We start from the raw sequence: 27,040 nt of genomic DNA on the forward strand, positions 1-27,040 counted from the left end.
CGTCAACTCCTCCGGCTGCTCGCTCGTACGTTGTTATTACATGTATACGCGCGGAAGATCCTCGAGAAGGATTTTCGGAGCAATGGTCATTCGTTAGTTTCGAGTTTCGTGCTGACTTATGCGAACGAAAGCTGTGCTTTTCCATTGAAATTGCGCTCGATCGATTGAAAATTCGCTGAAATCAGATGATGATAAAAAGAAACCGCGATGTACACGCGAATGCAATGTAGAGCAACTGTCGGCGATACCACATTGCATGTACGTATGTAGTCAAAGGTGTGCAGTGCCGCATGTATATATGTATATGTGCATAAGGAGAGCGCGCGTGAGTAGTGTGTGCACGTACTTGTGCATCGGACGGACCCCGTTCTCCTAAATGAAGTTCACGGACGTGTGAGCCCGAGGAAGAGATAGATAGAGAGAGAGAGAAGCAAAAAGGAGGAACTGGCTGCGACGCTATACCGCAACAGCCGGCGGGGGCCCGTGCGCGCTGCAGCTTGTGCTTTTCCTCCTTTTATCTGTACCTCCGCTCCACCCCCGCGTTCCATTCTCTTTCTCGCTCTCCCCCGGAGACCGGGTTTCAAGTCCAGGAGCGCGACCTTACCCGTCGACTCGCTGCCCCGAGGTAAGCTCTATGTGGATCGCTCTCTCTCTTTTTTTATTATATATACATGGGGGGGAACGGCTCGTGTGTCGTGCTTTTTTTTCTTTTTTTTTTCCTCTCTTTTTCTGATTTTTGGTTGCGGCCGGCAGAGCGCCCCAACCGGTTTCTTCATTTTCGTCCCTCCAGGCTTTTTGTCTAGATTATTGTCTCTCTCCTTTTCTTCGGATGGCTTTCTCTGGGAGCTGTTTTCGATGCCCGATCGATGTTAATTTGAATCGTTTCTTTTTTTCCCCCTCCAATCTCTTGCATACAATGGGCCATACAATTATATTTGTATACATGTGCCAATGACGAAATTAATAAACACAGTGTCCATATTTATTCAACAAGAAATCGAAAAGCGTTTTTTGCTTTGAAAAAGAAAAAAAGAGAAAAAAAGAATAGCGAAAGGAAGGGAGAAAAAAAAATGATACGTGGCTGTGTACAACTGTATGTATACCCATACGTTGTATGTTATACGCGCAGCGATGTTGATAAAAACCCGCGCGATCGCGAGTATATACACATAATATAGGCGAGAGCTCCCTTCGAAAGGAACGAGCGTATAGGGGGGGTTAACGACATCGCTCCACATAATTATCGGACTTCCGTTTATATGCTCCTGCATGCCTACTGTGCCCCGTGTACGCGCGTGCAGGTACCTTTCTCTCTCGCTCCGCGTCTCGAAAAAAAAAAAGGGACGAGCGCGTTGTATATTTTCACCTAATGATCACGCGTGTGTCAAATTATGCACGCGAAGCGAAAAATCTCACGGAAATTAAAAAAAAAAAAAAACGTCCGGCGCACGCGACGTTTTTAAAAAACATCGGCTTTTATGACAAAGTACACGAGAGCCTCGCAGTGTCATATGTATAAAAAATGTACTCAATGAAGAGAAGGGTGTGATGTTTTCTTTATCGATTGACAGTACTTTTTTTCTTTTAAATCTCAAGTACAAAAAACATGAATGGCAATCGATGAAAAGCCACAGTGCGCGGATATGGTTTATTTTTGCCTCCCCTCGAGCGATGGAATATGGTTCGCTTCTTCCGAAAAGCTGTGCCGGACGACCGTGTGTGCGAGCAAGCGTGCATCCACGGCTCGCCCCGTGTTATACACACATTATAATGTATATACCATATACCTATACATATACGTGCGTGCCTTTATTTTGCAACGTCGACCAGCGGCTCTCTCGAGCGTGCACCATTTACAGAACGAAGGATACGTGTATCCTATATGTATATCTACTTACGCATTAGAATAGAATTTTAGATCAGCCGGTGGTTTACGGTGCGCAGCGGTGAAACCGGCGAGGATGAAGAGTCCGTCTTTTTCTTCTTCCTATGTCGTACATTACGAGCTTTCATCCTCTATGCTCCTTTCAACTTGCATAAAGTCTACATATACAACATATACGTTTGCAACATTCTTCCTTCCTCCCGATATGGGCAAGGATTCTATAGAGCTGCCCGTGCAACTTGTGGACCCTTTTCTGTGATCTTTTGTCGAAGCTTGTGCAGGCTCATGTGGCCAGAGCTTACTTTCTTACGTATATACATTTTACTGTCAATTCGAGTCACATGTGACATTTCTTTTTTTATTCAATCCGTATACAGAAGCGCTGTTCGAGACTGCCCGTGTCGAGTGAAAATAATCGTCCATGGCATTGAGATTATACTAATCGACTGCGGATCGGTATACATTTACACCATATATTGTTCACCGAGCAATATATTATAGCCCCCTTGGGGCTCAATCGCCGCATGTATACCTAGGTACTCGAAAATCAGTTGGTATCGCGTCAAACTGCGCTATACGATATTATACCCATCACGTATTTTCTCCGAATCTATATATAAAGTAGGTACACCGTCTTTTCACGCGTGCACAATCGCGTAAATAAGTATCTACACGCATCGGCCGAAATGTAACAAAAGTATACCTATACAGATACGCATACGAGTGTGGCCTTTGAAAGAGACCGACTGCAATTGAACTCGATTTTTTGCCGGTCCCGTTTCGCCCGCACGTTTTTCCTGGACACAAACATGTAAATACGTATTTGCACGCATGTAAGAGAACCTGCAACTCAATTGAGAGACGCGATTTTTCTATTATCACACTTCGGGCACGCTTTCTCTGAACCTTTTTTGCTAAAACGCCCTCACTTATCGGTAAAAAATCGGTTCATCATCGCGTGTCACGCTATTTTCAACAAGATGTATCCATACCTATAACAATAAAGAAGTACAACGCACTTGGCGCAAATCGGTATGTATATACAGCGTCACCATCGCCGTTCCAATCTAAACGAGCTTACATGGTATTATACAGCCACAACGCGTTACAGCTATTATGTTATAAGTATATTGCCATACCGAGCAATTGGCAGCGAAAGCAGCATTCCGCCGCACATTTATATATATATATATACAGTATGTACAGATAACAGATGTATATATAACTATATTTCATTCCTACCTGAGATAGCAGCATCCGCCAGCATGAGGGGATGTCTTTCTCTTTCACCATTGGTATTATAATAAACATACATGTATATACGTAGGTACTTATAGGTATATTGTGCATGTACAGAATAGGTAAAAGCGCTTCAGTTGTAAGGGTTCTCCCCGGCATCCGTGGAATCCGTCATAAACGTACAGTTCTCGAGCGCATATGCATGGCACATATTATTATTCAATACTTACCTGTATAATATATTGCACACGTATCTGTGCATATACAGAAAAACTCCCGTGCTTTGTTGTACACGCATACATATGCATACCTATAAATATAAACATATATGCTGCATCACGTACATATATTTATATGAGAGGAGCGAAGCATAAGAGAGTTTTCGTTCGTTTGCTCGTTCGTTGGTTCGTCGATGGCGTGCTCGCACGCACGGAATCCCGTCAAGCGAGGTAACCGGGTCTCCCCCTATATATGTATATGTAGTATCTCTCTCTTTCCTTTTATCCATACGTGTCTGGAGTATGTGCAACTGTACCTATATATGGGTAGTCCATATAGCGCATATAGGGTATAGGGTATAGTGCCCATCTGTAGTTATGCATGTATTACCTTTATATTCTCGAGGACGTGCGAACAAAACCATACCGCAACCCTCCTCCTGATCTACTTATACCCGTACATTATAATGGTCATACACGTCCACGTGTCGTTGACACTTGCTCTCGTTTTTATATGTAAGACGGTTATTGTGATGATCGGTATATATTGAGTTGCGTCGGTACATGTTACGTTGATCAGTGTATCGATCGGTGATACGATCAGCTGCATTGAATTCGATTATCTGGTATGTGCAAGGTAATGCGCGATGGTGGTGATGAGGTGTTAACGGCGACGATCTCATGACAGAGTATCGGTATACAGAGTTTATTGGCTCCGTCACGATGATGATGATGATGATAGTGGGCGATAAAGTTAAGCGCGTCGTCCATGTGTTGCAATGGGGTACCAATTTTTAGATTTAGAGAGACATGTTTACAGTACCCGTGGTTTTTTCCCAAAGTACCGAAAGATCGGCAACGTGTTTTTCGCACCATTGCGGACGTACACGTTCGCGGAATATTTGTCAAGTAGGTGTGTATATAGTATATTCAGTCAGATTTTATTGGGGTTCTGCAAATTGTTATCAGCGCTGCCTATGTATACTTACACCGTATATATAATAATTATATACATGTTTAACCAGCTGACGCGACATTGACATAACGCCAAAAACTCGTCGACTGCTGTAGCCTTTTCTTCTCTCGGTCTACACACTACTGCATGCGTGCCACTTTTTTTCACCACTAGATACCTGTAACAATATTTCGAACTGTACAAAATGTATACACGTATCTCTTTGCACATCGACGAACGCGAAATATTACACCGAAAAAAAAAAGAAAAAAAAAAAAAAAAAAAAAGCTATACGTAGACTATAGGTAAAAGCAATATTTGTTGATACAAGCAATTGATACGGGAAAGAATTTCCAGCGCGACCCACATACTATATACACACGTACCAAGATCAGCCCCGAGAATTGCCGATTCCCTATACGCGGCTGCAGGTAATAGGTGTATATATTTTACACGTTTGTCTCTCGAATCTCGCATGGAATAGTTGTATTGTATACCGGATACCGTACTAAACGTGTAAATGTACATGAAGGACCGTGCATATAATTAAGGTGTAATATGCACTTGGGAGTGAGAGAGAAACATGAAAAAAGTATGACAGTAGAAAACATAGCAGCAGTGTAAGCCACTGGGTGGTGGGTCGTCCGCGTATCGGGCCGGTGCTCGAGCAATTAACCGGTATCCATACTTATCTCTTTATACACATATTCTATCACGTGTATAATATAAACACATAACATATAATATATATGGCGACTTGGCGACTCTCTCGTGCGTGCGTGGATGTTGTATCTTATAAGTATACTTATACAAAAATATGCGTGGAACGCGACTGCAACAACAGGTGCGCGGACGAAATTCCTCCGGGTACTTTTGTACGTGCAGTATATATATGTGTGCGTATATAGGTGGTGATCTCCGTCTCGTCTCGCATCTGCCGAAGTCGTTGGCTTGACACTATATATAGTATATCAAACGTGCTAAGCGATTTCTTTTTTTTTTTTTTTTTAACGATTAACGCGTGTACATGCATTATTTCAAGGTGACAAAATTATGTTTTTTTTTTCCAACTCCTTAAATCGATAAGTTTGAAAATAAAACGTGCTCCTGGCATTCAAATGATTCAAATCGTACTGAGACCTCCAATAGAGAATTGCAACAATTTATTTTTATTATTATTTTTTTTTAAAACGTGCCATTATTTTTATATTGAAAATTAATGAAACAAATACATGTGAAGACGAGCTAATGTTACATTTGTTTTTTTCGTTGTTAAGGTATTACACGGTGTATTAGTGTTACAAAAAAATGCAGTATAGTTTTCTAGTTCCAAAATACTAATTGTATGCCTATTGGTGAAGAAAGTTTTTTTTTTTTGAAAATCAAGCATGGACGAAACCAGTGGAGTAGAAATCAACAAGTTGAAAAAAAAGAAAAAGTTTAATTTGGAAGGTAAAATAACGGACAGCCCGATAAATACGTTCTATGGGTTCTCCGATAAATTATGCAGACATCCGTAATAACGCGCGTTTTAGAGAATCTCGGGAATTTAAAACGACCGAGGAAACAAATAAAATAATACCACGAGGAGGCGCGCATCAAACAGTGACGTAAAAATAACGGTATACTCCTTGACTCTGTGTACCACATCGTCATCTTCTTCATCGAAATACTCACCGGCCGACTATATATTATACAGTACACGAGGCACGCGCTTTCAAACGTGTAATTTTTTTTTTTTTTTTTTTTTTTTTTTTTCCGTGACATTTTCACAGTAACCCCCCCCACCTATTTGCCAAATTTCTGAGAAAAAAAGGCACCCCCACGATTCCCTCTTCTCAGCCGTTCGATTATTCCATTACGAAGCGCAACAAATTGCACTGCACCAATCCGTCCATCTTCAAGCGATCGGTATGGTGGCTGGGTAGCGATCACATTACGGACAGCAGGTTTTCCCACGGCAACGGAGCCCGTCCAAGAAAATCTAAAGAAGTAACAGCTCTCGGTTTAACGCCGGTTTTTCTATCCTCTCCGACGCTGCTGCTACAGCTCAAGTGCACGCTGCGGGGTATACACTGCACAGCCGTTTGCCGATTTATCGTCCAGACCAGCTGATGTAACAGATCCACTTTATAAATATGTAGTTTTCAAAGTCAATGACTCGTGGAGCGATTTTTAATTCTATATGCGAGTACTTAACTTTGCCAGCGGTATAACGTGTATCTTTCTTGTATACATTTATGTATCGTGTTATTTTAGATGTACAGGTGTGTATGAATACGCAAGTGGCACTGTATAGGTGTACTATTGATACTCTTATTGTATGGCACATGCCAGAGAAGCACGTCCGATTTTTATGCCCCATACTTCAATTTGTAAACAGCTCCTTAAAAAAAAAAAAAAAAAAAAAAAAAGATGTATACATACGATAATCGTGACGGTAGTGCATGCACACATTACAACACGGGATCACTGTTTACACGCTATACTTTGGACCATACTAAGTTTTCGATCACTCTATGTACCATTGCGTAAAACGCAACGTGCAATATAACAATGTTTATTGTCTTGACGCTTTATAATACGTGTATCATACAAGTATGCCCGTTCGAGCTGCTTCTTATCAGACGCGTTGTAAAAAATTTCAAGGTTGCGAAGTAGAATAAAAAAAAACACAAAAATTACAAGAGAGAAAAGAGAAGTATAGAAAACAGTGTAGCCTCGGAAAACATTGTTGCCTAACGAAGGAAAAGAAGAAAAAAAAGAGGATAACAATTGTATACATAAATATATATTGTTTGTTGATGCACGTATACAGTAACTGCAGCGTGTCTCGTTCGCAAAATTTCGTTATAGTTGGCTTTCCCGCTGGCTTCAAGGTAAATTTCATTAATTGCCCTAATGAAGGTGAACCACGACACGACAACGCGACACAATTATTGACGTGTATACAGGCTACAGCTGTTGCATATATATGTTGCAGATTGCGCGACTACTCCAAGATTTTTTTTTTTTTTTTTATCTTCACCTGATCCTGTGACAAGTACACCTGTATACGTACACCGTAACATCGTGATTGCGTCAAACTCTGCCTAGCTCTTTTTTTTTCGTTGTTTGTAACAGGTATATATACCTACAACACAGGTACACGTGTCATTGTCTCTTTTTTTTTTTTTTTTTTTTTTTTTTTTTTTTTGTTTTTTTCTTATCTCGTGACGTACGGAAGGGAGCAATGACAGCTCCACGGAGACTCTCCCGACAATTAAGTACACCGCAGCCTCTACAAGTATAATATATGATCGTCCGTCTGTAATTTACTCTCGTCAGTGCCGGCGAGTATCTAACTTTATACCATCTTTATATGCCATCCGCGTTGTTATATAATTCCCATGTACCTACTTTAACTTTGTGAATATACCGAAGGTACTTGGTAACGGGTATAGAAGGCCATTTGATACTAAGGTAATTTTTCTACTTGACGACCCTCGTAGGTCATGGTGTGCTCGTTTATGATCGTGTAACAATTTTAAAAAAAACCTGATACGCTATCGATCGGTATGATGCTTGTACGTACACATGCCACGCTTCGAGAGATACAATTACCCGATAGGATGATTTATCGTTGTTTCGCTTTCTATTTCATAAAAAGTCCGTCACTCCAATGATCTTCCCTTTCCATCTGTAGGTATATAATTATATACTCAATGTATATCCCAACCTTATATGGGGCAAGACCACGAGTTTGCATCCAACGCGCTCAACTCGAGCACCAGAAGCTGCGCGCCATTGTAGGTCATAATATTTCGTCAACGAAAGAAACGTCACTGCAGCTCGACTTGCCGTGTAAAATATAAATGATATTATCACGTCAAAAGATGAACTTTTACTGCAAAAGGCCACGCAGTGTACGTGTATAATGGGTGTATTATTTTGCGCGACTTTCTAGCTTTTTGACGGCCGATCGGATCGCGAAAACGGAAAATCGGCATCAGGTAAGATAAACATATACACGCATACAGTGCGGGTAGTGGTGATATTTTATAGAGCGTAAAAGGGTCATAAATCGGAACGGGAGTAGATTGTTGTTGTTAGGTGGAATTGAACACGTGAACTCTTCCATTGTCTTATTTTATTGTACACTAAACCGCGTCGTCGTCGTCGTCGTCGTGGAGTAATTTAAACGTCGGATATAGAGGTACACTTAGTGTCAGTGCAATGGGTAATAGGTCTCTCTGGCGTGCGGTTGTGCACTTGACCGACACCATCTGGGAATTTGCACTACTTACATCAAAGCTCTCGTACACCTTGATGGGTACAAAAACATATACACATATAACGTGCCTCCTTTATAGTTTTTGCCAGTCTCAGCACAGTTACTCTTGACATGTGTACGTACAATTTATGGTACGGCATGGTCTTACCTGCGTACACACATAATATACGTACACATTTATATACAAGTTATAACACAAAAGTATGTGGACGACATAAATTTGTAACGACACTTGAACGCACCCACTCGCTCATCGTACATGGGTGTACGTATGCCGCCGAAACTCCAGCAATGATCTTTTTAATTCCTCTCTTTAGCTGTAGTGTTATTAATTAATTCATGAATTATTTGCTAAATAAACCAAGTAGATAGACGTTGATAGCGATTTTCATCATCATCATCATTATTAGATACGGAACAAACCAAGACAAACAATAAACTATTATTAAAAGCTCGAATAAGCTCTTTCGTCTATAAACCATCGCACCTAATTGATTTAATAATTGATGAATAATCGTGTCCAGAGATAGAGAAAAAAAAACAGTTAAGCGTCTGCCAAGTGCGTGTTGATAATTGCCGAGATATCTGGTGTTGTTACGTTACCGCTGCCGATGGTTGGTGCTCTTGATGCAGCATATCGTACGTATATTGTATATGTATACCTGTAATTTTACCCTCGTGTAACAGGCGCTTTGGTTGAAGTAATGAATAACTATCTTGATATAATTCTTGATTAGTGTCTATTGTTGCGCATTACAAGTAAGATGCACGTATATTTTAAGTGCGACTTGGACCGCAAATTAAATCAACATTACCACGATCTCAAACAATTACCAAGGTCGAGACAATATACAGATTCAAACTTTAACGGTTTTCAAAGTCCGAAACTGTGGAAGCTGAGATGGAAAGCTAAAAAAACTACCTGAAACGGTAGCAGCCACGGATGCTCGTTGGCATACGTAGCTTCCAAAACAACCCTATGGCCTTTGTTGAACAAAAAACAAACAAAAAAAAACCCACGACACAGCATCCTTTTTGCCGCGTTTGGCCTTGAAATTTGCGCAGACGAGGTTCTCGGAAGTCCGGTGATCCATCCGCTAGAGAGAGAGAGAGAGGGGGGGGACACGACGGGGGTAATCACGGTAATCATCATATATACCTCTCTTTCTTTCTTTCCGATGCGTGTCAATGAATGGCACAGGCATGTAACCTACCTATATGTGTTACATATACCTCTCGATGAGTAGCAAAGGATGAGGACGGGGCTGCACGTATACCGTACGTGTATACTACGTATAAAAAAATGCACCTGCTCCAGAACGCGAAGGTACAGAGGAGATAAACCGGCATGCGTGGGGGGGGGTGGTGGTACATTATTCTCTCTCCGCGGCATCTTTCGCCAAATAAAACGCCGGAGAGGAGCCGCTATTACGTATATATATGTATGTAGACGCGTACATACCTAACCCAGTTCGCGAACAGGTTTGCGCGCCGAGAGATGCTTCTGCCTGGCTGATGGAGGTGCAGGCCGTAACGGTGATCGGCCAGAGATTGCAACTATATACACATTGCGAGTATAGGTACTTGTACACCTACACGCGCATATTATTTGTATCTGTGTAACATCCCCCGTCCCGTGTGTGTACGAGATTTTACGCGATCGGCAATACACCTATAATCGGTAGCTTCTTCTCTCTCGTTATTTCCTTCGCGCTCGCACGGACGCATTCCTCTCTTCCAGCTTGTGCGTTCTTTTTTCCTCCAACTCTTGGGGATTTTTTTTTTTTTGTATTTTTGTTTTTTTTTGCTCTCTCCCTCCCTCTCTCTGGATGCAGGAAGCGATCATCCACGGGTATACTCTATAGCTTGTTTATCAGAGGACGGATTGTCTCGTTACTCTCTTGACGTGCCTCGGAGGATAATTATGTTTAGGGAGAACAACCCAACTTGAAATATTCCTATACGCAATCGCTTTGAAGGTGGAGAAAGATCGGTTATTTGCACCCTGTACTGTGCATGAGAAATGAGTAGAATTTTCGTTAACTGTACGATAGAATTTTCATGTTTTACACATAAGTACTTACTTATCTCTCTTTTTCTGTATTATTTTAACAATTAACACAGGGAGTACTTGATGCTGTTTGTTTGTTTGTTTAACAGGTAGCGAGCCGACAACCGACACCTGAGAGATGGTCATCGTTACTCGGGTAAGCATTATTTACAACACATGACGACAGGTATTTGTTCAACAAAATAATACTAAAGCAAGTACAACACATTGGAATCCCTCTTTCGTATTTTGGATTAAAAAGAAAAGCTCATCTTCCCGTATTATAATATACATCCATACCGACCTAGAATACTATACTAATACACGTACACGTTAACACATTATAGATATACTGTAAATCGGCTTGTAACAATTAGTAGTGAAGTGTCAGGTTCGCGATGATTAATAGGTAATTGTACACATTATAATATTCTGTTACATCCACGTACTCGTACCAATTTCGCCGACCGTGGCACAACTTTCGCTTATCTCGCGCGGGTCGTTCAATAGCTGCGGAGTTTCGTCCGCACTTATTATTATGTACTATGATATACTTACTTGTAACTCGGTCAGTAGGGAATTCCGTGATGGGTGAAAATACACACACCGCACGTGACATATATATATATATATATACGAATAGGTGGATACATTTGTAATGAAGAAAGGTGTGCGAGTATTTTACCTCCAAATGAATTTTCTACGGCTGACGTGGGTACGTAGTAACATTTGTGTGGTGTGAAAATTTTTCATTTTCTTTGTGTTCGCGTTTTTCACGTGTTAACTAGGTATATACGTGAATGCAATGTACAGTCCTATCTGCAGTCCTGAATGATAAATAATTAAATGTATACAAGGACGCACGAGTTAATCGTTGTCCGAGTCACGTTATAATGTAAAGGACGTGCAGAGACTTTTAACGGTGCTCTCACGAAATTTTTAACTAGTTATGTATACTTAGACGACATAATGATATAGTTAGCACGTATGTTATCGTACACTGTTCCAATAGTGACTAACTACTTTTTGGCAGTGAAATTTCACTATTTTCAAGTATATATACGAAGTTTCACAGTAGAAGTTTAATGCTTGTATCTTTTGGAAGTAGTGTATTTTCACCAAAGGAAACAGTCAATTTTTCAGTGATTTACGCAAAAAATGAGCGCAAACAGATAATACTCTTTTTTTCCCTCTATTTCTCTGATGGAAAATCTTTGCGCTCAATAAACAGTGAAAATTCAAAGAGCCGATTCGGCGCTTTCAAAAATTGTTTTTATACATTTTGCCCAATTATTGTTCTTTGTCCGCGAATGACGAGTGAAAGTACGCGAAAAAGTTGAAAACGGCGATGATGCCGAGTGAAACGCGACGTTTGCAACAGATGGTACTTTTGCATCGTCTTTCTTGTTTGTTTGTTTCTTTTTCTCTCTGTGTTCAATTCATCAAACGAACGATAATCTTTTGAAAGATGACAAACGACGTTTTCTCGGTGAAAACGAAACGAAAAGAAACGCGTATACTTACGAGTAGAAAATCTGCAGCTTTCTTCAACGCGCACTCTCGTATAGGTACATGTAACGTGATTCGGCGCTTTTCGACTCTGACCGTATATACGTACGGCCACCTTGAAGGATTTTTTTCTTCTTCTTCTTCCAAATCAAACATTAGATATTGGGATCATTTGATGAGGTTCCATTGTCACTATAATTATATACATTGCGCAAAGCGCGATTATCGGGTACAAATGTACTTTAAATAATCGCATGAAATTGTGATGTATAGATACGTTTTTTCAGTTTTATCTACACATATAGGTAAAATGTCGCCTTGCGCTCGTTAGCTCGGACAAGTTGGATAACTGATTGGCCAGACGATTTTTCTTTAACTTTTTTTGCAAGAAAGCGATACATATCCTGCCTATGATTGGAAAATCCATCTCGACCTATTTCTCGTGGACGCAATGCTTATATACACATGTACATATATATACGTATTCAGGTGAATCTTATGAATTTTAATTCTGTTCGACCTATTAATAACCGATTAAAAAATTAATCTAACGCTACTTCCTACGCAAGTCGATGCGCCACTTCGTTCGATTGACGAGATTAGGAATATTATAAAAAAAAAAAAACACTCCCTTTGCAGGAACGAGGCGTGCTTGCGCTAAAAATAATTGCACGCTGCTGTATAATATTGCCTTGAAACTCGAGTAGATAAGAACTCGTGTCGCTGTTTTTTTTTTGTTTTTTTTTTTTTTGTTTTTTTCGTACGCAGTGTGCGTATGTAGCGAAGAAAAAGACAAAAATTTTGCCGCAAACAATAAGTTTGCAGTTGTATTGAGAGATCTTTGATTCGCAATTTGTCATTCTCGAACGGTAATTGTTGGGGACAATTAACGTACGTGGTAACAGTCAAGGAAAAGCACCTCGTGGTTAAAGATTGAGGTCGCATGCAGGTATGTATCTATCTTAAAAAAAAATTTCTGTTGTAAACTCGAGAAAAAATGATAAACAAACCAGTATGTATGCACGCGTTCGGTTCTCATGGCAAATTGAGCGCGCTGTACGCGGTGCGGTGGTGGTCAGTCTGGTTTTTCGGCGAATGCAAGAAACGGTGCGAAACAAAATTGCAAGAAGATCTAGATCGTGCAGGCCTACAAATCAAAGACGTAAATGGAAATTCAGTCGTCCAAGTAGACGTGGACTATATTTGAGCGCACTTGTGGTGTTGCGACTCACTTACTTTTTTCTCCAACTTATACAGACTGTGGCGTGACCGACAAATTTTTACACTTTAAACAAAAATACTTAAAAAAAAAAAAGAAAAAATTAAAATTCCGTACATGACTGTGCGAATTTTCGCAAATATTATCCAAGATCGGTATCTAAAAAAAAAAAAAATACATCGAGCAATCAACTATATTTCCAAAGCGTCGTTTACTCGTTATGTTATTGCAATCTCACTGGCAAAGGTCGACACTTTTTTCGCGAATTTTTTCTTCAAACAACTCTGTGTCTGCGTATCTATACTTTTTTTACCGATGTTTCGTGCATACAGGTGCGTTGATTTATTTTTAACGACCAAGGCCGCTGCTGTTACGCGTGTATGTCCTGGTGGTGGAAATTCACGATATGGACGGTAAAGCTGAAGAAAAAAAAAACAATGCCACGCGTTGCTCAATTCTAACAACTACACGGAAACGGGGGGAGGGAACGTTTTGTTGTCGTATACACGAAAAATCGGTATCGGTAATGTACATAGTGCGCACGGCAAAACACGTATACTTATGGTGTAACGTGCTGTACGAGAAAAAACGTATACAGAAAGTAATGCATCAATTAACGGTGCTGAGCGCGAGGTAATTAGATGAATTAATGGATTAGAATCGGTATTATATATAAGTACACACGCGTGCGCCACGACGGGCTTGTTATCCTTTATTGCCAATTAAGATCTGCTCGCGATCGTTATTGCTTGCTACGCACCGATCTTTGTTTTTTCAACACGAAACTAATAAATTCTCGTGCGGTGGAGACATTTTGTTACAAATTGTATTATTTGTGGGAAAAAAAAGAGAGAAAGAAACAATGTAACTGGGTAAATTTCGCAAAGCACAAGAAAACGTAGAGTAAAAATATAATTATATTTAGTATGGCCCACCCATCGAACATTGTAACAAGTATACGTGTTGTACATGCGTACATCGGTACGAATGTATAATGGCAACGTTAACTTGCAAAGAGGGAGAGAGAGAGAGCCGAAAGAGCGGAAGAGCAGCTCTATTCCGATGTTCCGCTGGGCTGAACAATTGGGCCGTATAAGTATGTATGTATACGTTTGTCTGGGGTATACATGTACATGTATTGCACACATGAGGCACCAGTAAATAGTGTAGCGGCAGGCGCCTGCAGTTAGAAAAAGGTATAAAACACAGGAGGGGTTCGCCCCCACGGTACTTACTCGCGAGCCAACTGCACGCACACGCGTCGTCGGCCGGCTTGGGGTCTTTTTGCCGGTCGAAGGATACATAATATATGTCTGGATGCGTGTGCACTCACTTTTTCTTTTTTTTTTTACATTTTGCGTACATGTGTGTACTTCTTCGTATTTCCCTTTTCGATTGACTTATTACTGGATTTTTCCGTTGCTTTTTGATTAAAAAATTTCTCGTGACAAGCAAACAGACGATACCGTTTGCTCCGATTCAAAAAGAAGATAGTCACTATGGAGTTTATGAAAAAAAAAACTACGCTCTTATACGTGCGACATGACTGATGGATTTATCATGCACAGGATTAAGTATATGGCGTGATCACAACGTACATGTATACAACATTAAAATTCAAAACGAATGTTCGTCGTTCGAAGCATGATTTCAAATTTAGAATGTTTATATTGCTTTCGTTGTGATGGCCACAAACTATAGTTTTTCTTTTCCATTTTTTTTTCAACTAAATTTTTTGCATCACATAGTATACGTACACTGTTTCCTAAAGTAAAGCGTATCTTTGAAAATATAATTTCTTTCCAAGCAACTTAATAGCAAAAAACTCGAATGTTTCCATCTTACTTGGTTACACTTTTGTCAAGTATATAGTACAGGCAGGAAGATATATATATATATATCTAAGGTAATTAGAGAAACACACGTTGCAGCATATGAGTGCTCATGTACCTGTACAGTGGCACATTTTATTAGCGGGTAGATAAGTCGATCGAAATCAAGCGTATGTACAGCTTACGTACAAATAATAGACCGGCTCTCCTTTTGTATGTTTCATGTGGTGTACAAAAGCGCACACGCGCTTTTTCTCTCTTCCACGCCGAGAGCCTCTTATCGTTCCATCTCGCTTGATTATGTCGTTCTCAGAGGAGACAGTACTAGTATATACCTATACGCACAAACGTGCTTTTTATTGAGACCTTTTTTTTTTTAAGCTCACTTACCGTACAGAGACAGATGAGATTCCGGGATGCATCACTCTGGCCTCTCTCTCTTGACTTTTTTTTTTTTCCTTGAAATTTTATCTGATCTTGCCGCCTCCATTGTTTTGATTGTTTTTTTTTTTTTTTTCTTACCACCAAGTGCCCCCCCCCCCCCGTTGGACTTTCTCCTTTTGCGATCGGGAGAAGATCGATCACCAACAACGGGATGTAGTTGTTTGTTATTTTCGCCAGAGCCGATTTATGGGTATATCGTTTTACAAGCAACGGAACGAGGAGGAGCCGATGCATACATACATACTTTTAAATTCAATCTTATATCGGCACTTTTGTTTTATTTTTTGGTATATACATGTAATTTGGAAGGTTCTTTTTTTCATGTTATAACTATTTCTTCTCAACTTCTCTTTTTTTTTTAAATCGGTAAGTTATAACATGGATACTATTTAAATCTCAAACTTTTCAGATAAAGTGTATAATTAATACATTATACAAGTACGTATATACACCAGAAGCACGAAAGTGTATGATTATGTGTGTAAAGTAGCACCGTAATAATAAATCGTTTTAATCTCTTCGTTGTCTGCTTGGAAGTGTATAATTATACAGATAGACAATGACGAGTACAGAGCGCCGATAATAATTGGCCGTACGTGTATATATATATATTACAGGATGCACGTTTCTATGCGTCGCAATTTCATACGTAGTAAAATACAGAGGCGAAAACTCTTAGTTTACCTGAATGTATGTGTATTACAATATCTCAGGTGGCAACCCCCGGTAATTTATTATATCGTCGTAATTGCTTCGTTTACATTTTTTTCCAAGTTTTGCCAAGAAGGAAAATACAAAAAGAAAAGAAAAAAAAATGCGAACGTGCGAATGTGATTATTCTCTCGATGGTGGAGAAAGTCTTTCTCTTAATGCCAACATCACCTGCTTTAGCGTACATACATATATACATACATACCGTGCAGTATACGTGCTCGCGCGCTGTGGCGTTTTCAGAGCAATTAAACGATAAATCTCATCTGGTGCAAAAACTACACTGACACCCATACATAAATTGCACCTACATTATCATACACACGTGTACAGGTGCTTCTTGAATTTCCCTTGAATCCAAAAAGAGTTTTCGGCATAATTGCATTGACCGTGATCCAGCAAAACTACAAGTAGTTATACAATACACCTACGCGCGCACAATCGACCTAAAATGAAAAAATGGCAAAAATCGTATGTTTACACGCGACTCCAAAAGCCAAGTTGTTGATAAACTCCAGTTGTACACCTACACTTGTATCACCCCCTGTACTCATGTTCGAACTCGAGAAAAGAATTGACGAGTTGTTTGTTTGTTCTCGTGGTCATCCATCAGGGCGATTACATATGGATCGAACCCATATCCAGCAAGGAATTCGACGTGGCCATCGGGGCTCGTGTCATATCGGCCGAGGGCAGGCGAATCCAAGTAAAAGACGACGACAACAAGGTAACTTTTTTTATTTTTTCCCTCTCGGGTAATATACATACACATGCGTATGTGGGTATAAAATGGTCAACCCCCGCTTACAAGCACTTACTTATCATCGGAAACGATAATCTTAGGAGCAATGGCTGTCGCCGGAGCGTCGGATAAAGGCGATGCACGCGACCTCGGTACAGGGCGTCGAGGACATGATAAGCCTTGGCGACCTCCATGAGGCCGGTATCCTGAGGAACCTGCTCATACGGTACAACGAGAACCTCATCTACGTAAGGCCCCACCTCTGTCGTCTTTTCAATACAATCAATCGGATTTTTCTTTCAAAAACATATATATATATATATACCGATGTACAACTTCCTCTCGCAGACGTACACGGGCTCGATCCTCGTGGCCGTCAATCCCTACCAGATCCTGCCGATCTACACGGCCGAGCAGATAAAACTGTACAAGGATCGAAAAATCGGCGAGCTGCCGCCCCACATATTCGCGATCGGCGACAACGCCTACACCCACATGAAACGCTACAAGCAGGATCAGTGCATCGTCATAAGGTATAAATATACATATACGTGTACATGAGCTTTGTTTTGGTTGTTATATCGTTACGTGGTTCGAGTTGATAATCAATTTTGTTTCTACCAGTCGCTCTGCCACGCATTTCTTTATTGCATCACTGGTGCGCGTGTGTACTGATGATTCAGAGAATAATTCGCTGACGTTTAATTTTTTTTTTTTTTTTTTTTTTTTTTTCAATCCAAAAAACGAATGTATCGGTTTCAGCGGCGAAAGCGGTGCTGGGAAGACGGAGAGCACCAAGCTGATATTGCAGTACTTGGCGGCCATCAGCGGGAAGCACTCGTGGATCGAGCAGCAAATCCTTGAGGCCAATCCCATCCTCGAAGGTACACACCGCCCCTCTTTGTGAAAATAGACCCGCACGTGTTATAAACACCCTCATCCCCTCGATTTCAGCGTTCGGTAACGCGAAAACGGTGCGCAACGACAATTCGTCGAGGTTCGGCAAGTACATCGACATCCTATTCAGCGACAAGGGAGTTATCGAGGGGGCCAAGATCGAGCAGTACCTGTTGGAAAAGTCGCGGATCGTTTCCCAGAGTCTCGACGAGCGGAACTACCATATTTTCTACTGCATGCTCGCCGGCCTGTCCAAGGACGAGAGGCAAAAACTCGAGCTGGAGGAAGCATCGACTTACAAATACTTAACGGGCGTAAGTTTTTTCTTTTTTTTACAATGAAAGCTGATTATTTTTCTTCCGTATAAATATACATAGACATACATTTTTTTTTGTTCTCTCATATCGTGCAACGCTTGCGTTAAAAAGGGAGGTAGCATAACTTGCGAAGGCCGCGACGACGCAGCCGAGTTCGCCGACATAAGATCGGCTATGAAAGTCCTGCTGTTCTCCGACAGCGAGATATGGGAGATATTAAAGTTACTCGGGGCAGTGCTGCACATGGGAAACGTTAAGTACAAGGCCACGGTGATCGGTAAGTACAGCTCGTAAATACGTATTAACACATCGATCGGTTCGCTCGATATTTGTGCCCTCTACTATACCGTATACCAACTGTTTGGTCGTATCTGCAGACAATCTCGACGCAACGGAGATACCCGAGCAGACAAATGTGAAGAAGGTGTCGCAGCTGATCGGCGTGCCGGTGCAGTCGCTCGTCGACGCCCTGACGCGCCGTACGATATTCGCGAGTGGCGAGACCGTCGTGTCGTTGCTGTCGCGGGACCAATCGGTCGACATAAGGGACGCCTTCGTCAAAGGGATCTACGGCCGGCTGTTTGTCCACATAGTCAAGAAGATCAACGAGGCCATAAACAAGCCGCGAAACACGTCGCGCAGCTCCATAGGGGTCCTCGACATCTTTGGCTTCGAGAACTTTGATCACAACAGCTTCGAGCAGTTCTGCATAAACTACGCCAACGAGAACCTCCAGCAGTTCTTCGTCCAGCACATATTCAAGCTCGAGCAAGAGGAGTACAACGTCGAGGGCATCAACTGGCAGCACATCGAGTTTGTCGACAACCAGGACGCCCTAGATCTGATAGCGGTCAAGCAGCTCAATATAATGGCCCTTATAGACGAGGAGTCCAAGTTTCCCAAGGGTACCGATCAGACGATGCTCGCCAAGATTCACAAGACCCACGGGTCGCATCGCAATTACCTCAAGCCCAAGTCGGACATCAACACCTCGTTCGGCTTGAATCACTTTGCCGGGGTCGTGTTCTACGACACGAGGACCTTCCTCGAAAAGAACCGAGACACCTTCAGCGCCGATCTCCTCCAGCTCATACACATATCGACCAACAAGTTTTTGCAGTCCTGTTTCGCCGAGGACATCGGCATGGGATCGGAAACGCGGAAACGGGCGCCGACGCTGTCGACGCAGTTCAAAAAGTCACTGGACTCGCTGATGAAGACCCTCTGCAACTGCCAGCCGTTTTTCATCAGGTGCATCAAGCCGAACGAGTACAAAAAGCCGATGGTGAGTTTCTTTTACTTTTTCTCCCCTCTGTCGCGATCGAAGCTGGGTTTTGGCACGTGGAATTGGTTTCAGATGTTCGACAGAGCGCTGTGCTGCCGACAGCTGAGGTACTCGGGAATGATGGAGACCATCAGGATACGGAGGGCGGGATACCCGATCCGTCACTCCTTTACCGCGTTCGTGGAACGATACCGATTCCTCATATCCGGCATACCACCGGTGAAACTATTGGTAAAAATATATCACAACAACTTGAGTTTTTTTTTTTTTTTCAATGATTCGGCACAAACAATAATGATAACAATAATGAACAGAAGGACCAGTGTCGCATGGCGACGATGAAGATCTGCCGGGCGGTCCTTGGCCAGTCGGACTACCAGCTCGGCCACACGAAGGTCTTCCTCAAAGACGCCCACGACCTGTTCCTGGAGCAGGAGCGCGATCGCGTGCTGACCCGTAAGATCCTCATCCTGCAGAAAACGATCCGCGGTTGGGTGTACCGGCGTCGGTTCCTCCGCATGCGAGCAGCCGCCATAAAGATCCAAAAGTATTGGCGCGGGTACGCGCAGCGCCGGCGGTACAAGCGCATGAGGGTCGGTTACATGCGGCTGCAGGCGCTGATAAGGTCGCGAGTGCTGTCGCACAGGTTCCGGCATCTCAGGGGCCACATAGTGGCGCTGCAGGCGAGAGCACGGGGCCACTTGGTCAGGCGGGCGTATAGGAAAAAGATGTGGGCGATCGTCAAGATACAAGCCCACGTGAGGCGAATGATTGCGCAACGCAGGTACAAGAAGCTCAAGTACGAGTACAGGTTGCACATAGAGGCGCTCAAGTTTAGGAAGAAGGAGGAGCGGGAGCTCAAGGACCAGGGCAACAAGAGGGCCAAGGAGATTGCCGATCAGCACTTTAGGGTATACGCGCGACATGGATAACTGTTTTTTTTTTTTTTTTTTTTTTTTTTTTTTTTCCCACTTGTCATCTCGTCGTCGGTTGTATTGTTTTTTCTTTTCACGTATATAAAATCGTACAGGAAAGGATGCAAGAGTTGGAGAGGAAAGAAATCGAAATGGAGCTGGAGGATAGGCGTAGGATGGAAATAAAGAAAAACCTGATAAACGACGCGGCAAAGAAGCAAGACGAGCCCGTGGACGACAGCAAACTCGTCGAAGCTATGTTCGATTTCTTGCCGGACTCGAGCAGCGAGGCGCCCACGCCTGCCCGAGAGACATCAGTATTCAACGTACGTGTAGCTTTATGTACTTTTTTTTTCCTTTTTCTTTTTTTGGATGTATACTTTAATTTTCCTCGACCACCCCGTTCACAGGATCTGCCCGCGCCAAAGGCTGACCAACAGGAGATCATCAGCCCGATGCAGACGGCGTCCGAGGACGAGGAGGACCTGTCCGAGTTCAAGTTCCAAAAGTTCGCAGCCACGTACTTCCAGGGCAACATAACGCACCAGTACTCGAGGAAGCCGCTGAAGCACCCGCTGCTGCCTCTGCACACGCAGGGCGACCAATTGGCCGCGCAGGCCCTGTGGGTCACGATTTTGCGGTTCACGGGGGACCTTCCCGAGCCGAGATTCCACACGATGGAGCGCGACAACACGTCGGTCATGTCCAAGGTGACGGCCACCCTCGGTCGAAACTTCATCAGAAGCAAGGAGTTCCAGGAGGCACAGCTCATGGGCTTGGATCACGTGAGTGCACACACACACACACACACACATACACACATATATTATATAGTTCCATACTCGATGAGGGAGATCGGTTGCGCATTAACGTACGGGTGAGATTCAGGAGTCCTTCCTCAAGCAAAAGCCAAGGTCCATCCGGCACAAGCTCGTCTCCCTGACCCTCAAGCGGAAAAACAAGCTCGGCGACGACGTGCGCCGGCGGCTGCAGGAGGACGAGTACACGGCCGACAGTTACCAGTCGTGGCTCGAGTCCCGGCCTACCTCGAACCTCGAGAAGCTGCACTTCATCATCGGCCACGGTATCCTACGGGCCGAGCTCCGCGACGAGATCTACTGCCAGATTTGCAAACAACTGACCAACAATCCCTCGAAATCGTCTCACGCCCGCGGCTGGATACTCCTGTCGCTGTGCGTCGGCTGCTTCGCCCCTTCCGAGAAGTTCGTCAACTACCTGCGGGCCTTTATACGCGAGGGCCCTCCCGGTTACGCGCCCTACTGCGAGGACCGGCTCAAGCGGACTTTCAACAACGGGACTCGCAACCAGCCGCCGAGTTGGCTCGAGCTCCAGGCCACCAAGTCCAAGAAGCCGATAATGCTGCCCATCACCTTCATGGACGGCAACACCAAGACCCTACTCGCTGACTCGGCCACGACTGCCCGGGAGCTCTGCAACCAACTCTCGGACAAAATCAACCTGCGCGATCAGTTTGGCTTCTCGCTGTACATCGCGCTCTTCGACAAGGTCTCGTCCCTGGGTAGCGGTGGGGACCACGTGATGGACGCGATATCCCAGTGCGAGCAGTACGCCAAGGAACAGGGTGCCCAGGAGAGGAACGCCCCGTGGCGGCTGTTCTTTCGCAAGGAGATATTCGCCCCGTGGCACGAGCCGACCGAGGACCAGGTGGCGACCAACTTGATATACCAGCAGGTGGTGCGGGGCGTCAAGTTCGGCGAGTACCGGTGCGACAAGGAGGAGGACCTGGCGATGATCGCCGCCCAGCAGTACTACATCGAGTACGGCGCCGACATGAGCATCGAGAGGCTCTTCACTCTGCTGCCGAACTACATACCCGACTACTGTCTGGCCGACGTAGACAAGGCCATCGAGCGCTGGGGACACCTAGTTTTGCAAGCTTACAAAAAGGTACACATACACACATATAATATACACCTTTAGCTATGATCTTGATTTGTTTGTTTGTTTTTTTTTTTTTTTTAATTTATTTGCTTCAATCGACTTTTTTCAGAGCTACTACCTGAAAGAAAAAGTGCCTGCCCTGCGAGTCAAGGAGGACATCGTCGGCTACGCAAAGTTCAAGTGGCCCCTGCTGTTTTCCCGCTTCTACGAGGCGTACCGGAATTCAGGGCCAAATCTTCCGAAGAACGACGTTATAATAGCCGTCAACTGGACGGGCGTTTACGTCGTCGACGACCAGGAGCAGGTCCTGCTGGAGCTCTCCTTTCCCGAAATCACCACCGTATCTAGTCAAAAGTAGTTGGCTCTTGCTGTTTTTATTCCCAAAAAAAAAAAAAAAAAAAAAAAAAAAAAAATTAATAAATAATAGGACGTACTGACAACACATTTTTTTCAGAACAAACAAAATGTTCACGCAAACGTTCAGCCTATCGACGGTCCGAGGCGAGGAGTTTACGTTCCAGAGCCCGAGCGCCGAGGACATTCGCGACCTGGTCGTGTACTTCCTCGAGGGCCTGAAGAAGCGCAGCAGGCACTGCATCGCCCTGCAGGACTACAAGGGCTCGGTCGACAATCCCTCCTTCCTCGTCTTTCAAAAGGGCGACCTCATAACTTTGGACGACGACGCCGGCGACGAGAGCTACAATCCCGGCTGGTGCGTCGGTCTCTGCGAGAGGACCGGCGAGAAGGGCGACTTTCAGGCCGAGATGGTCTACGTCCTGCCGACGCTGACGAAGCCACCTAACGACATTTTGGTGGGTTCCTTTTTATCCTTCGATTCGCTCGATACGTAGCTTTGGCCGTTTCGTGTGATTGGTTGGTTTTTGTGGGTGTTTTTAGTCGATGTTTGGCGTGAACGGCAGCGACAACGGCCGGAGGCTCTACCCCCAACAGCTGAACGGTATCGAAACCCGGGACAAGCCGCACACCCTCATGGATTACGCCATCGACCATTTCCGGTGGGTGTCATTTGTGTTTTTGTTTTCATCGAGTAATGTAATTCAACCCCAAGTGAAAATCCGAATCGATGGTTGTTGGACAGGCCGCCGCCGAAGAAGACGATGTCGAAGGCGTTGACGCTGAGCGCGTCGCGCCGAGGCCACCCGGACGAGCTGTGGCGGCACTCGCGGGAGCCCCTGAAGCTGCCCCTGTTGCGAAAACTCGCGTCGAAGGACGAGCTGGCGGACGAGGCGTGCTTCGTCTTCAACGCGATTCTCAAGTACATGGGCGACCTGCCGACCAAGAGGCCAAGGATCGGCAACGAGTACACGGACATCATATTCGACGGGCCCCTGAAGAACGAGATCCTCAGGGACGAGATCTACTGCCAGATCATGAAGCAGCTCACGGACAACAGGAACCGGCTGAGCGAGGAGCGCGGCTGGGAGCTCATGTGGCTGGCGACGGGACTGTTTCCGTGCAGCCAGAGCCTCTTGAAGGTACATATCACTTTGCGATCGGTGTAATGTGTTATACTTTTTGGTCTTTGTCGTGACACAAGTTTGTTTGTTTGTTTTTGCTAGGAATTGACGTTGTTCTTGCGCACGCGTCGGCACCGCATATCACAGGACTCCCTGCAGAGGCTGCAAAAGACCTTGAAGAACGGCTCGCGCAAGTACCCGCCTCACCAGGTGGAAGTCGAGGCGATTCAGCACAAGACCACGCAGATCTTCCACAAGGTTTACTTCCCGGACGACACCGACGAGGCGTTCGAGGTCGACTCGTCGACGAGGGCCAAGGACTTTTGCCAGAACATCGCCCAACGCTTGAGCCTACGCTCCTCCGAGGGATTCAGCTTGTTCGTCAAGATTGCGGATAAAGTCATTTCCGTGCCCGAGGGCGACTTTTTCTTCGACTTTGTGCGCCACTTGACCGACTGGATGAGAAAGGCTCATCCCACCAGAGACGGTTCGTTTGAGAGGGGAAGCAACGATTCATTATTTATCGTCGTCGCATCATTTTGTTGACTTATTCGCAAACGTTCTAGGCTTGTCCCCGCAGTTCACGTACCAAGTGTTCTTTATGAAGAAATTGTGGACAAACACGGTGCCCGGCAAAGATCGGAATGCCGATTTGATATTCCACTTCCACCAGGAGCTACCGAAACTCCTGAGAGGTAAAGTAAACGTAGATTTAATTTATTTTTCACGAGTGCCAAGAAAGTGTTTGATGAGGGGAAAAAAAAAAAAATGATATGTTGTAAATCAGGGTACCACAAGTGCACGAAGGAAGAGGCGGCCAAGTTGGCGGCGCTCGTCTACAGGGTTAGATTCGGGGAGAGTAAACAAGAACTTCAAGCGATACCGTGAGCAGGAATATTTCGATTTCTTTTTTTTTTTTAAATTTGCAATCTATACCTTTGAAGTAATCATTTTCACTGTTTCGTTTTGCGTTTCAGCCAAATGTTGAGAGAACTCATACCTGGCGATCTCGTGAAAACGCAGAGTTCGAACGAGTGGAAGCGCGCCATCATCGCCGCGTACAATCAAGACGCCGGTAAATAATTTCCTCCTATACGACGCATGTGAGTAGGCATTTTTGGTGAACGTATAACGTCAAATTCGGGTTGCAGGCATGAGTCCGGAGGATGCTAAAGTCACGTTCTTGAAAATCGTGTACCGATGGCCCACGTTCGGGTCTGCATTTTTCGAGGTCAAGCAGAGCACCGAGCCAGACTATCCTGAGTTACTGCTCATCGCTATCAACAAGCACGGGGTCAGCTTGATTCATCCGCAAACGAAGGTAAGTGCCATTTTGATTGGACGGTGTAAAAAAAGTAACGGCGCGTTATCGTTTTCCGATGGAGTGTAAAATGTGTATTCTTGACAGGATATACTGGTGACGCATCCGTTTACGAGAATTTCAAATTGGTCTTCCGGCAACACGTACTTCCACATGACGATCGGTAACCTGGTGCGAGGCTCCAAATTGCTGTGCGAAACGTCGCTCGGGTACAAAATGGACGACCTTTTGACGTCTTACATCTCGCTCATGCTCACGAATATGAACAAGCAGCGCACGATACGAATGAAATGAGAGAGCTGCGAGTTTCTTATCGTAAAAATATCAAATGTTTTTGCGAATTTTACTTTTTTTCGTTATCCCGCGAAGAAGTTTAGCGTTCCAAGCTGATTGAAAATCATTGTTTCAACGACAAATTTTTTCATTATTTAAAACAATTGAGACGAGAGAATAATGATCTTGACTTTTGCAAGTGTAAAATATTTAACGTAAAAGTCTGGCAATGTATTTGCACACCAAGAAAAGTCGCGTCAAGTTGTGTGACAAAGAAGTTAATATTAATAATAAATCGTACTTAACTTGTTGAATAAAGTTGTAAAAAAAGTGTTATATCTGTTGTAGTAGAATACTAATTGTACTTGATAAAACATTAACAAAAAAAAACAGATTTTTTTTTTTTTTTCAAAGAATCACTTATCCAATAAAATGTAAATAAATAAAAAGGCAATAAAGGAAGTAATAAAATTGAGTCGAGTATCGATATTTTGTGACATCTGTTTGAAGCGATGTAATAAGAAGTGCGTTTATCTGACAAGCTGCAAAAAAAAAAAAAAAAAAAAAAAAAAAAAAAATTGGTAGTGCTCATTAAAACAACAAAGCCACCAACAACAACAGAGAATAGTGCTCGGAAACCATGTGGGTACCGTACAAGGGATGTAATTACAGTGTTATTAATTTAGGATTGCGCAGGCAGAAGAGTGTCGAGGAAATAATAAAAGTAACCCCGTTGGCGGCTTTCGTACACGCATGTACAATGTAGGTATACGCGAAGAGATATCGCGACGTTTTAACTGTGGGTAAATTCCCACCGACATTCCTGGCTAACAATAGATGTCTTGAAGGAAGGCATTCTTACGTTGATGCTATCTCATTTCCCTTTGGAGATTACTCCGTTTGATTGCTTTTTTTTGTCAAGCGCGTACATACCTGTACGCACAAGTGGATGATCCCGCTTCTCGGCTTGCGTGCTGGGCTACTCTTCGTAATTAAGTTGAAAATGTATACGAATAATGCATCGGAAAGCTTTCTCTCGTGAGCTCGAAATTTTTTCCCACAAAAAAAAAAAAAAAAAAAAAAAATCAACCGATGCGTGAGAGAGTTTTAAATTTGCAGAATCACAACTGTATCACAACACTTGAGGATTACCATTTTACTACTCCCATACGTTTTTGTCAACATTGGCGAGGAATGATGTGGGTTTATGCAGAAGTAACTTTTCATTTGAATGTAGATTTATTATACGAGATTACCAATTTTTTAAATTTATAAAATATATATATATATTTTTTTTTGGAATAACTCTTGTCGGAATAAAAGCTCTATCACTGCTGACACACATACATTTTTTCTTTCGTCAATAAATCCTATTCATACATTCTCTTCGAATTTTGAAGCTTTTAAAATGATATTTGGCAAAATATTTTCCACTTTCGAGGTGTTTTACCAAACAATGTATCACAAGTACACAGTTGGCAAAAAGTAAAAAATTACTTGTCACTCAAATTTGCACGCAAATATTAAAACTATGTCAAAAAATGTTTTACGTATA

At 43.2% G+C, this 27,040-nt stretch overlaps 1 protein-coding gene across 1 annotated transcript; it reads left to right on the top strand.

The window, feature by feature from the left end:
• Window positions 1-68: 68 nt before the first annotated feature.
• ck (unconventional myosin-VIIa ck) lies at window positions 69-25,747 on the top strand. Its single transcript, XM_089593388.1, has 24 exons — window positions 69-625; window positions 10,731-10,777; window positions 16,949-17,062; window positions 17,179-17,325; window positions 17,426-17,610; window positions 17,840-17,961; window positions 18,032-18,288; window positions 18,403-18,568; window positions 18,669-19,576; window positions 19,649-19,795; window positions 19,891-20,487; window positions 20,607-20,816; window positions 20,901-21,275; window positions 21,379-22,419; window positions 22,523-22,767; window positions 22,868-23,225; window positions 23,311-23,429; window positions 23,513-23,909; window positions 23,994-24,378; window positions 24,458-24,586; window positions 24,679-24,775; window positions 24,869-24,966; window positions 25,043-25,212; window positions 25,300-25,747. The coding sequence occupies exons 2-24, from the start codon at window positions 10,760-10,762 to the stop codon at window positions 25,504-25,506; spliced, it is 6,492 nt and encodes a 2,163-aa protein (XP_089449514.1). The 5' UTR covers window positions 69-625; window positions 10,731-10,759; the 3' UTR covers window positions 25,507-25,747.
• Window positions 25,748-27,040: the final 1,293 nt, after the last annotated feature.

Source organism: Copidosoma floridanum, unplaced genomic scaffold, assembly GCF_036245765.1.
Source record: "Copidosoma floridanum isolate Cflo_tuat_1 unplaced genomic scaffold, Cflo_Japanese_pri ptg000019l, whole genome shotgun sequence".
Classification (NCBI taxonomy): Eukaryota; Metazoa; Arthropoda; class Insecta; order Hymenoptera; family Encyrtidae; genus Copidosoma; species Copidosoma floridanum.

Coding starts and splice junctions, on each gene's coding strand:
- ck (XM_089593388.1), top strand. Junction 18,569..18,668: donor GTACAAGGCCACGGTGATCG/GTAAGTACAGCT, acceptor TCGTATCTGCAG/ACAATCTCGACGCAACGGAG. Junction 22,768..22,867: donor ACCACCGTATCTAGTCAAAA/GTAGTTGGCTCT, acceptor CATTTTTTTCAG/AACAAACAAAATGTTCACGC.